General features: G+C 40.6%; 1 protein-coding gene across 2 annotated transcripts in view; it reads left to right on the forward strand.

Moving 5' to 3' along the window:
• The window catches only part of Adamts20 (ADAM metallopeptidase with thrombospondin type 1 motif 20), a 134226-nt gene that overhangs the window by 10537 nt on the left and 110494 nt on the right, over nt 1–13195 (forward strand). For both annotated transcript variants that reach the window (XM_028869289.2, XM_037197414.1), the window contains exon 3: nt 5857–6019. In XM_028869289.2, the coding sequence (XP_028725122.1) occupies nt 5857–6019 (163 nt within the window). The remainder of the gene's footprint in view (nt 1–5856; nt 6020–13195) is intronic.

The following is a 13195-nucleotide window of genomic DNA, read 5'->3' on the forward strand; positions in this document are numbered from 1 at the left end:
GTCACCCAAACCATGCTTGTCACGGTATCTATAGCTCAGTAATTCACTGATGGGTTGTTCATCACAGAAACGCACTTTGCTCAGTAGGGAATGTAACCTTTTGAATGTAAGTCGAGGTATATTTGTGTATTCTGTGCAGTGATGAGTAGTGGGCTAGCTTCTCCAAGGCATCGGCATTTCCTACCTCCTGTCGGCATGGTGCCAGCCTCCCTTCTCTATCATTTGCACTTTCCCAGCTCTTCCCCAGCTCCCCAAACCTCTCAGTTCCTGTTTGAGATGCTGCTGCCCAATTTACTACGGGGACCACCTCATCATTCTTCTAGCTTCAGTCTGGCTGTCCCTACCTGGAATTTCTCTTTCCTCCTCACCTGCTGTCCCTGTCTTTGCATAGTATTAGCTTCTTTTCCAGTTGGGGAGTGAGGGGGAGGGATTTACTGTATTCTCTCAAATTGTATTTACTACTTAAAATTTTATTTCTTAAGAATTTCTTACAGGAACACTGTATTGACATCACCCATCACTGTCCCCTCTAACTCACTCTATGCCTCCCCAACTCTGTCTCAAATTTATGACCTCTTCCTCTTTAACTATTACTATTATATAGAGATGTAACAATAATCATTGTTATGTTATATATATATGTGTGTGTGTGTGTGTGTGTGTGTGTGTGTGTATCTCCTATTGAGTCACTTTAGTGTTGCTTATATGTACATGTACATGTGGTTAGGGCTTCTCCCTGAAGAAAATTGTTTCTCCCTCTCTCAGCAGTTATTGATTGCCTATCACTTTTTATATAATGATAAGGGCCTTGTAAGATTTCCCCCATTCATGTTGACAAGTCACATTGTGTTCTCACTATGAAAGTCTTGTTTAGGTGACCATATGTTGAAAATACATGGGTGTGGCTTCCCTGTCATGCCTAGAAAACTATCTCTCAGCAGACATCCTGGTCCTCTGACTCTTAGAGTCTTTCTGCCCTCTTGTCTACCAAGTTCCACGAGCCCTAGTTTACTCCACTAATGACTGTCCGGCATATTATATTTTTACTGACTGTATTATTTTTGAATCTTTAGCCCCTAAAACTACCTGACCTATAGTAGGTGTACATGAAATATTTTTTGACTATTTTGTGGAATTGATCAAATTTGACAGATTAAGGCATGAATTGTGGAGCAAGGCTACTTGGAGTCACCTTCTTGGTCTTGCCACATGGTATGGGACTTGTATAAATTACTGTGTTATTTACATTTTTCATTGCTGTAACAAAAATACCTGACACAAAATCTACTTACAGAAGGAAGGAAGGCTTCATTCTGTCTTTCAGTTAAAGGGGACATGGTCCCCATAGCAGGAAAGGCAGCAAGGCATGAGGCGACTGGTCAGATTGTTTGCCAACCTGGAAGAAGAGAGTGGACAGGAAGTGAGATTGGGCCATAGCACCTCAAAGCCTGTCCCTAGTGACTCACCTCCTTTGGGAGGTCTCTATTTCCTAAAGGTTCTACAAGCTTCCAATTTATGACCAAGCGTTCAAACACACAAGTTATGGAGGGGACATTTTGCCGTCAAACCATAACACTGCTTCTTGCCCAGCAGAGTCACGGCCATCTCAAGATCCAAAATGTGCCCATCTGAACTTCAAAACTACACACAATCTTTAACACTCCCAACGCCATTCAAAAAATCCAAAATCTCTTCTGAGACTCAAAGCCGCCTCTCAGCTGTATCCCTTCAAAATGAAAGCTTAGATGTTATATACTTCCAGTATACAGTATTACAAAACACATATTCCTATTCACAAATGGACCAAAGGAGACCCATCAAGGCAAACACCAAACACTGCAGCTCCACGGTCAGCATCTGTGGCTTGTGATGGAATCATCTGGGCTCCAAAGAGCTTAGGTATCCCCATCACTTCAGCCTGCTGCATGCATCACACATAGCCTCTCTTTTTGGGTTGGCTCCACCCAAACCTTTAGCCTTCATTGGCAGATATTCCATGAACTTGGTATCTTTTATGTCCTTGGGCTCAAATGCAAGTTAGATTTTTAACCTTCACAACTTCATATCACGGGCTTAAGGCTTCTGTACAGGGACTCAAAGGCTGATGTATCTCACTGGTCTCAGTGCCCTTCAGGACCTTGGCACAGGCCTGTTTGACCCCTTTACTCTTACATCTTCCATACCCATAAAACCAGTACCATATGGACCATTCTACCAAGTTCTTGTAGCCAGGTTGAAATGTAGCCTGACCCTTGGGTCATAGCTGGTTTTGTAGCAGGGAAGCCCTTCTGTGGCACCTTATGTTTAGGCTCTCTCCTGTGAAGGCTTTGATGGGTGGGGTTGTGCATGTGTGGAGGCAGAGTATAAGGTGTCTGCCTAACTGTCCTAAAGGCTTTAACAATCACAGCTGCTTGCTCCGTACCATCCTTATCTACAACTTTATTTTAGCTCCCTTTCCCACAAAACTGCCCATGTTCCACCTCTTTCTGCTCCACTTGTTCTTTCACTCTGTAGACCCAGATATGTGCAGTAGACCCAGATACGTGCAGCGGACCCAGATACATGCAGTAGACCCAGACACGTGCAGTAGATACGTGCAGTAGACCCAGATATGTGCAGTAGACCCAGATACATGCAGCAGACCCAGATATGTGCAGTAGACCCAGATACGTGCAGTAGACCCATATATGTGCAGTAGACCCATATATGTGCAGTAGACCCAGATATGTGCAGTAGACCCAGATACATGCAGTAGACCCAGATATGTGCAGTAGACCCAGATACGTGCAGTAGACCCAGATATGTGCAGTAGACCCAGATACGTGCAGTAGACTCAGATATGCAACATAACCTGGATGATATCCAGGTTTGAGATTTCTTTCACCATATACATTGGTCCTTTAGTGTTGAATTCAACCTAACTCAAGATCTCAGGACTTTGGCTGAATTCATCTAGATTCTTTGTGAGACTACATCATGAATGGCTTTTATCCACATGCTCAACAGTGTCCTCAGCCCTCCCTTAAGTACCATGAGCCAGGCCGCTACTCTTCCCATTTCCACCAGCATTCTGAAATTCTGATCTCTCACAGGTTGGTCATTAAGCTCTGCTTATGAAATTCTAGGGATTTTCTATACTGAAGTTTCAGTTTCTCCATACCCCCTCCACCTCCACAAGCCACATTGTGAGGCCTAAAAGCCACATGATCAGCATGTCACTTGTTATAGCAATTGCCCCACCCCTCTGTGGTTGGACTTTTATTTGGGCCACCAGCTCCCAAGTAATGACAGGTAAACTTATTAATTATGAAAGGTCAACCTTAGCTTAGGCTTATCCCACTAGCTCTTATAACTTAAATTAACCCATTTATTTTAATCTACATTCTGTCGTATGGCTTGTTACCTCATCTCTCTATACTGCTCATGCTGCTTCCTCCGGGTCTGGCTGGTGACTCTGTCTTCTTTTTCCCAGAGTTCTCTCTGATTCTTGAAGTCCCACCTATACGTCCTACCTAGCTGCTGGTCTTTCAGCTTTTTATTACACCAATCTATCTAGCCAAATTTGTACACTGTACAAATATCCCACCACACTCCCCAGCACTGACTTTCTTATTATTTTTCTCATTGCTGTGGTTGGAAATACCCGACAAAAACAGAGAAGGAAGGGGTTTGTGTTGGCTGTCAGTTTGAGGGGATACAGTCATGGTGGGAGGAGTCATAGGTGACTGGTCATATTGCTTGGCAACCAAGAAAGAGAAAACAGGAGTGAGACCAGGCTGTTAAACCTCAAAGCCTGTCCCCGAGTGATCCACCTCCTCCATCAAAGCTATGCCTCCTGAGACAGTGCTAACAGCTAGAAGCCAAGTGTTCAGTGTTCAAACACTTGACTCTGTCAGGGACATTTTAGAACTATTTTAAATTGTGTTTACAATTATTTATTTCCATGTGTGTCTGTGGGAGGTGCTGTGCATGCCACGGTGTGCAAGTAGAAGTCAGAGATCATCTTTCAGGAGTCAGTTCTTTTTCTCCATCACATGGATTCCAGGGAAGGAACTCAGGTCTCCAGCTTCGCTGACAAATGCCTTCACCTACCGAGTCAAACCACCATGGCTGTGCAACTTCCTGCTTCTCATCCATCTTACCCGGAAAGTAGAAAACAGACTCTTACTTCAAAGAGCTGTTATGAGATTGAAATGCATTTCATGTGAATAATGAACATATATGAAGGGCTTCTGACCTCTATGTTAGAGTTGGCTATGAAGTTTGTGACAAATGCCTGTACGTGTGCTTTTGCTTTATCTGACCTTAAGAGGAATCTCTGTTCATATGTTGACCATTGTTTCAGGGATGATTTCTGCTTTTGACTGACCAGCAGTGTAAAGACTCTATTTCATATCCCAATGGCCAGAATGTTGCCCTTCATCATAGTATCCCCTGCACAATGATTTGTTTAGTCTTTTAAAGTTCTTGCTGTGATTCTTCAGTGAAATTCTTCTAGAGTTATCTTATTCTTTTTGAGACATGCTCTTTTATTGGAACCGTAGTGTATAAATTTGGCTAGATAGGTTGGTCAGCAAACTCCAGAGATCCTCCTGTCTCTGCCTCCCTAGAACTGCGATCATAGGCACGCATCACTGTGCCTGACTTCTTTCCTAGTTGCTGGGGGCGCAAAGTCAGCTCTGCATGTTTGCATAGCCAGCATTTGACTGACTGCCATCTCCACAGCCCCAATCTTGGGTATTTTTTTTTAATGCATCTTGAAGTTTCCCTATTTTAAAGTCATAAAGAAGTTCTCTTATTTTCTATTTCAGTGTTATTATGGTTTTATTTTAGGAGTTTACACCATCATTTCTTTGGTATTTATTCTATGTGATGGATTCTTTCTAGTGGTCTGTGTATTTGATGCAGTCCCACTAATTAAATAGTTTGTCTTTCCCATTGGTTTAACATGCTGCATACATGTGAGGAAAGGTCCCGTATGACTTAGAATGTAGGGACTGGAACACAGTGAGCTAGTTCTATGCTTAGGAAGGTCAAAGTATTTGATTCAATCATGGATATAGTGTGGTTAAATGTGGGGTAATTCATTCAATTTTGGTTATACTGTGGGGGTTGAACCATCAAGTTGTGGCAGTGGGATTGATGTAAGATAGGAGAGAAAGTTCCATCCTTGAGTTCTCCCAAGTTTTTTTTTTTTCTTCAGCAATCTGGAAATATGTTAGCCATTTACTGAAGAAACAACAGTTTTGGACAAAAACCAAGAGTAGACATGTTAAGGTTGGGAATGTGAGCCAAATACAAATATCAATAGCAAGTTTGTTGTTGGATTCTAGAGTTCAGAAAGTAAATCCTTCTTTGTAAAAACTCTCACCTTTCATGTCTCATAAGTGAGTTCTGAGTTCCCATCACCAGACCTGTCTTATCCAGTCTGACTGTCATCTGCTTCTGAAAGTCTCTTCTTCCTGCATTGCCTCCCATAGACCAAACCAGCAGTTGTAACATTTATAGAACGTTCTAGATCTTGTTCATTTTGAGAGCTTTGCCAGTGCTTGTCTTTAATACCTGGTGTGTCTGCTGTCTAAGGTGAACTGGGATGGTATGTAGTATTTCGACTTCATTCAGAAGAGGGGATAGAAGCATGAGCCACAGAGAGGAAAGTTGTATTTCAGTAGATGGCATTTAGTAAATGGGCTCTGCTGTTTTATCCCTGTGAGCTCATTTCATGTCACTGTCATGCTGGAACTTAGGGACACACATACTAGGCAGGCACTGTATCTCTGAGCTACAGCCCCAACCTTGTGTGATTCACTACATAGTGACTCTTGGTAAAAGTTAATGTGACTGTCTCTATTCCAGATGGGAACATTCAAAGCACACGATGGCGAATATTTCCTAGAACCAGTCATGAAGGCAGATGGGAGTGAACATGAAGATGACCACAACAAGCCACACCTGATATACAGACAGGAGTTAAAGAGGAGCTCCCTCGCACAGTCTCGTGGGCCTTGTGAAGTTGCAGGTAAACTTGGAAGGGAAACCGTTCAGCTAAACTGTAATGCTACTTAAAGTTTTTTTATTGGCTATCATCTATATTTTTAGTTGGCAAAATTGTATACACCATCTATTACATATGAAGAATATGCACATTGTGGAATAATTTTTGTGGTAAAAACATCTACTCTTAGCAATTTTAAGGATACGACCCACTTTCGTTAATATTGTCTCTCTGTTGCACAGTAGCGCTCTTGAGTTTATTCTTGATACAGATGAAGTACCCTTTGACCAACCTCTCCCCAAATCACCACTTCTGCTTTTCAGAGCTACCACACTACTCTTTAGTTGTGTAAGTTCATCTGTTGAATTACACATACACATGAGATATGACATTTTTAAAAATGATATTTTCAAAAACATTTTTCCTGTAAGGATCCATGTAAAGTGTTTCTGTAGCAAATTAAAGTCCAAAATATGCATTCAGTATAGAGAATTTATAGTGGACAACCATAGACAAGTTTTATTTCAGTATACTATTCGAAATGGTGATTAAGTTTTTTTCTCAATGGAATCTTAACACCAGTCCAAACATCATTCTGCCTCATGTGCTTCTACCTCTCCTTAGTGGAAGGAAGCATGTCATTTGCAGGTTTCCACAACCACCATTTTGCTCAGCCTGCTTCTCAGGTGCATTTGTTTTGGTGTATGTCACAGCAGTGTGTCCATTTTCATGCTATGAAGTGTTGACTTGTTTGAATATGTCATGGCACCAATATTCATTTTCCCAGTGACATTTTGGGTCATTTTCAGGTTTTTGATATGAGAAACAATGCTTCCCCATCATCTTTGTCTCCAGGAGGTACACACAGATGCTAGGGAATCCCATATTCCTTTACAAAGCTATGTTTAGATCCAGCAATGTGTTAGAGTTGATTTTCATCCTCCTTTTCTGATAAAACTCAGACTACTGAATATTTATAATGTATTAGGATCTAGGAGTCATGGATTTCTATACAGGATAAATCTATTGCTGATAAAATATTTTGCTTGTACTTTGTACAAAAGTTAGGTTTGGGTCTACATATACTAATGGATCTTCGTTATTCACATAGTGACATACAAAAACATTAAGAAAAGGCAGCTGCAGTTGTCATCCAATACAAAGCCAAGACAAAGAGTGGGATCAGGAAGGATTTCTTTGACGTTGAACTATCCATAAACTATAGTTCTGAATGCTGTGATGCTGCTCATTGTGGGATGTGATGATAGGTAGGCCTTTGAAGGTTTTTTTCTGGGAATCCACTCTTAATTAACTTTTGCTGTTAGAAGACTGCCGTTTGGTGTGGCCCTCACTGCGACCAAGGTTGTACTTTACATCTACTGACTTAACAGAAACTTTTCCATTGCTTCTAATATGAGCATAACGGTTGCATTTTTATGACTTCAAAGACAGCACAAATGTGTGTGCAGCTTCACAATGGGACACTACGGAGCGCAGCTCTTGCCAGATCCAGTGGACTATTCAGGAGCAGCTTGTTTAATGAATTGTGTGGCTTTGTAAGAAGAAAACCCCTAAGGGGCATTCTGAACGCATAATGCGTGATGCAGGGATATGCAAGCCTTCATATTCATGCTCAACATTCGTTATTATCAAGAGAAGGCTCCAAAAAAAGCTAGGTTCTTTGGTTTAAAAGATTTTTCATACTAAAGGCATATGATAAAAATTATAAATGAAAAGCAACTGGATAACTGGAATTTAGTTTTTTTTAGTTAATTACAATATATGTTTCTGTATAATATTTATCAAAACATAAATGTAGTATCTATTCTCATGAATAGATCCCTCCAATTTTAGTTTCAATTAACATGTACATTTTTAGCCATTAACAAAGGCAATCAGTTAGTGACCTAAACTATTAGCTACTAATTATCACTTTATTAGTAAAAGTGAAGAGTTGTGAATATAATTAGTGAAATCTTATACAAGATGTTTTTTTTTTCTTTCTCATCTTTGTTCAGAAACTTTCAGTAACCTTCCCTATTCCAACAGCTGAATCTTCAAGAAAATTCCTTAAGGAGGTGAAAGCTACAGGTTTAGTACATGGCCCATCACAATTAAACAAAAATTGACTTTTTTTTAAATTCATTTTTAATTCATTTCAACTCTACTCTTGATGAATTAGGTTAAATTGTTTCCAAGGTCAGAGGCCACTGTGCACACTAAGGCGGTATAAATGAAATTTGTTGGTTAACCCCAGCCATTGTGGACACCAGAATCTCACGCCTAGATAAGGCAGAGGTACAATCCTGTGGATGCAGAGGGGCTATCCAAAAAGAAATGCAAATGTAATCAGACATCAAACGAAAACCCCACAAATGCCACCAGCAACACGAAGTAAACACAACGCAAAGGGGAAAGAAACCTGGGAGTGTCTGCCGAAATGAAACAAAGTTTCTGAGCTCCATTGTACATCTGTTACTGTTCCTCCTCAGTGGGCAGATGGGATCCCGTGAGCCTTACCCAAGGTCTCGGTCACCCACTTTTCTCTGTGTCATGGAGTAGACCCACAGAGCATTTGTTGAGCGCCAAGAGGGTGAGGACACCCGAGAGTGCCATGGCTTTTAATGGAGTTTTTCTAACTTCATGTACTTCTGTTGTCTTTGAGTCCTTAATATTACAGCAAAGATAAGAATTGGTTAGAACTGCACTGTGAATCGGAAGAAAGATTTGTTCCTTGGAAATCCTCATGTGTGTGAAGAGTAGCCCACTCACTGAACTTGGGGCTTGCCAATTCTGGCTTGTCTATCCAGCCACCTTGGCCCAGTGATCCAGCTCTACCTCTTGAGCGTGAGGCTTTGGTTGCTATAAAGTTGGCCCCTCTTGTTTGTGGCTGGGAAATCTGGTGTCTTCCGGCCCATGTGGCCTTGCCAGGCTCATGATCAGATCTCCTGAGCAAGAGGAACTGTGGCTAAGGAGCCTTTGAAGTCCTTGACACACCTGCTCTTCTCTTCTGTTTCATTTGGAACATGTTTCAGTCTTTGCTTTAGATCCAATTGCTTCCTGTTCTGACATTTGCAATTGGTTATTTACTTAGTAACTAGGTAGATCTGAATATTACCCTTTCTTAGATCCACTTAACTTCCTTAGAGAGATCTGCTGCTGCGCATTCCCTTTGTCCTGTTTTAGATTTAGTTATCCTTAAAGATTTCATTTGAAGTAATGTTTTTCTTCCCCAACCACATATTATGGTTTCTCAAATTAAAAAAATAACAACACTTTGTTCTAAATATGAGCCAGTTAAATAAATATCTGGGTGCTCTGGATATATGGAGATAAAATGATAGTGGGTCATTAATTTTTGGCTCTCACACTAATTATGACTTATAGAGGCTCAGTTTATTGCAAATTGATATTCAATTCTTTTATAATTTACCTCTGTGTGTTCTCTTGTGGTTACGGTTCACTAGTTAGCCATGAAACTTATTTTATAGCTTTATTTCTGGTTCCCAAAACACATAAGTTAGTTGCCAGTGCTTGGTGAAGTAAATCTGACTCTTTGGGTCTTTGCTGCTTAAACTCATGAAAAGTAAGCAAAGATTCTAATTTTTATCAACTAGAATCTAATAGTAATTATTAAGATATTCTTAAAGAATACTGTGACTCCTTCCTACCCTGCTTTTGTTCTGTTCATTTTCTTCTATTATTGTTATAGCTAAGACATATAGCACCATATTAAATAGGAATGGGAACTATTTGACTTGTTCTTGATTTTAGTAGGAATGTGTTCCACTCTCTCCTTTTAGCATGATGTTTACTCTAGATTTGTGATGTGTAGTCTTTAGTATGTTGGGATACATTCTCTCCAGCCCTGTTTTCCTGAGAATTCTTTTTTAGAAAGGCTTGTTGAGTTTGTCAAAGGTGAGTTTTGCATGTATTGAGATAATCATGTGATTTATGCTCCTGAAGCCACTTATGTGATATATCAAAATGATTTATTTTTCCTGTGTTGAACACTCTTGTATCTTTGGAATGAAGTAATATTTAAAATAGTTTATTCACTTTATATATGTATAAGAGTTTTTAACCTAAATCTATATATGTGTACCATATATGTTTTTGATACCAGAGGAGTCCAGAAGTGGGCATCAGATCCCCTGGAGCTGATGTTGCAGATGGTTATGAGCTGTGTGATATGGGTGCTGGGGACAGAACTCAGATCTTCTGTAAAAGCAGCAAGTTCTCCTAACTGCCAAGTCTGTCCTCTCGCCCCAAGTGAATAGTTCTTGATGAATTTCAGTATCTATTCATAATGAAAATTCTTAGTAAGTTAAGAAAACTATGGATTTAAGGGGACTTCTTTAATCAGAGAAAGAGCACTTAAGGATGCTCATTTAGGACCACTGGATGAAATAATAGTAGTTGATTGGTCTCAAACCTTTGTCCTCAGTAGACCTCCCACCTTTGAGTCTGTGTCTTAGCTCAGCTCTATGTTATTTTCATGGGGATGAGCGGCTAGTTCTTTCAGTCTCTAAGAAGCAACATTTTCCACAGTGACGCTAGTGCTAAATTCTCCTCATTCGGTGTGTTGTCATGTATGGCTTTTCGCGGAGCCATGTGATGTGGCATTCAGTTTAAAAGCCTATTTTGAGGAAATCTGAGTTCATTCCTTTGTTATGCTATTCAGTTGCTGGCTATGAAAATGTCACTCAGCCCATGTCGCATGCCTGTGTGTTTTAAAAATTGTCCAGGAATGGTAACTGATCCAAGGCTGCAGGGAAGACTGATGTTGTAATCATTCTTTTATCTCACAGAGACAAACCCACAATCTTCCGTGTATTTATTACCAGTAGATGGTGTAACACGAATCTTAAAAAGGTCTTATTAATAAAAAAAAAAACAAAACCCTGGAGCCAGATATTGGGGTGAAAACTGAAAGATCGGAGAAACAGAACAAGCCACAGCCAACCTCACCTTGCCAACTCCTCAGCCTCAGTGTGGAAGCCTCTGAGTCCTCACCCAAAAATGTTTCCACTGAACTGCTGCTAAAAGCCTCTAGTTCCTGGTCTTCACTCTATCTTTCTGTTTCTTGCCATCACTTCCTGGGGTTAAAGGTGTGTGTCTTTCCCAAGCAAAGACATGAGATCTCAAGTGCTGGGATTAAAGGTGTGTGCTACCACACCTGGCTCTGTTTCCAGTGTGGCCTTGAACTCACAGAGATCCAGATAGATCTCTGCCTCCCAAGTGATGGAATTAAAGGTGTGTGTGCCACCACTGTCTGGCCTCTATGTCTAATCTAGTGGCTGTTCTATTCTCTGACCCCCAGATAAGTTTATTGGGGTGTATAATATATCAACCACCAGATGGGACTCCATGTGTTGATTTGTGAAATTCTTCAAAACTAAGCATTAAACATACACAAACGATAACCCATAGTTGTTCATGTTCTTGAGATTTTCAATAACAAGAAATCTTAGAGACCTATACATCTTCATGTTTCTATGATATAGAATACCTTTACTTTAAAAATAATGCCCCTATGGAAGCTTGGCACAGGGGAATCTCCCAGGAGACTATGGGGAGGAGCCCAGCTTAGACTCCTAGCAATAGTGGCCTGAACTGGCTATCTCCTGTAACCAGATTGGTGCGTGGCCCAATTGTCATCAGAGAGGCATCATCCAGCAACTGATAGAGGCAGATGCAGAGACCCACAGCCAAACATTAGGCGGAGTTTGGGAATCCTGTGGAGGAGGAGGAACCAGAGGGGTCAAGGACACCACACAAAGGCTCATACAATCAACTCACCTGGGCTCATAGGGGCTCACAAAGACTGGACGGACAACCAGGGAGCCTACATGAGATTGACCTAGACACTCTGCATATATGTTACAGTTGTGTAGCTTGGTCCTCTTGTGGAACTCCTAACAGTGGGAATAGGGCTTGTCTCCAACTCCTTTTCTGGGTTTTGTCACCCCACTTTTCATACTGGGTCACCTTGCCTAGCCTTAATACATGGGAGGTGCTTAGTCTTACTGCAACTTGACATGCCATGTTTTATTGATACTCATAGGAGACCTGCCCTTTCCTGGATGGAGACAGAAGAGGACGGGATTAGGGGGTCGAGGGGATGATGGAGGAGAGGCACTGGGGGGGGACAATGGGGAGAGGCTGTGGTTGGGATATAAAATAAATAGATGAATAAAAAAGTGAAAAAAAATAATTCCCCTGGTTTTTATTTTATTATCTATGTTACCGTGGATAACACACGTAACTTTTTCTTCCTAAGTGCCCTCCTTAATAAGTTGATACTAATAGTAGTGTCTATTTCATAGAGAGTTCTTGTTAATACTAAGGAGGTAAACATGTGTGGCTTGAATTAGCACTTAATAAATAACACAGTAAACATGGGTATTGTTGCTATTGACAGTATTAGTTCAATAGCATGGAAACATAGGGCATATTATAGATCCAGAATACAGCTTCCACCATGAGGAAATATGGTAACATAATATCTGATATGGTCATACCTCATTTCAAAGAGTTTACAATCCTCTAAGCTTTGGTGCATTCAACAGTGATTTCAAACGTTGATACGCTAGATTAAACCTAATTTGATTTTATGCCCTCACTTAATGGTTCTGTGCTTTGGAGAATTGTGAAATAGTTTTCTTCTGGTCAAATACACATCAGCCTGTGCACAGATATGTCTGAGGCAGCGGCTCTGTCTTTGAGCTGATGCCGTCATGTATCTCATTAGTGTTATCCTTATGTTGAAGTCATAGCCACTAAGCACTCCTGTCTTATTCTTCAGATTATTCCTTTCTTCCATACCCCATTGTCTTTTTCCTCTATTATCTTTATCTTAATCGTTTTCCTACTCTCTGTGAACATTTACCGACCTTAGAAGAGCATATTGCCCAACAGTGCTCTCACTCTCTGGGAAATTCGAAGCTGGATGAGGAATTGCTACTTAGTGGTGAGCTGTTGAGAAGGGCTTTAGAATTTATCCTGTGGGGAGTCTTCTAGTTTGGATATACATGGTCTCATCTCGAGTGAAGATGAAATGAGAGAACATTTCCTTATTTTTAGAAGTGAACTTAAAGATGAATGGAGACACAGATAATAGAAGATGGCTAGAGCATTTGGGAGGCTTTTGTAAATCTGATTTTGTATTCTTCATTCTAAGAATTCTAAGATGAGAAA

The sequence above is a fragment of the Peromyscus leucopus genome, chromosome 20 (assembly GCF_004664715.2).
Source record: "Peromyscus leucopus breed LL Stock chromosome 20, UCI_PerLeu_2.1, whole genome shotgun sequence".
Lineage (NCBI taxonomy): Eukaryota > Metazoa > Chordata > Mammalia > Rodentia > Cricetidae > Peromyscus > Peromyscus leucopus.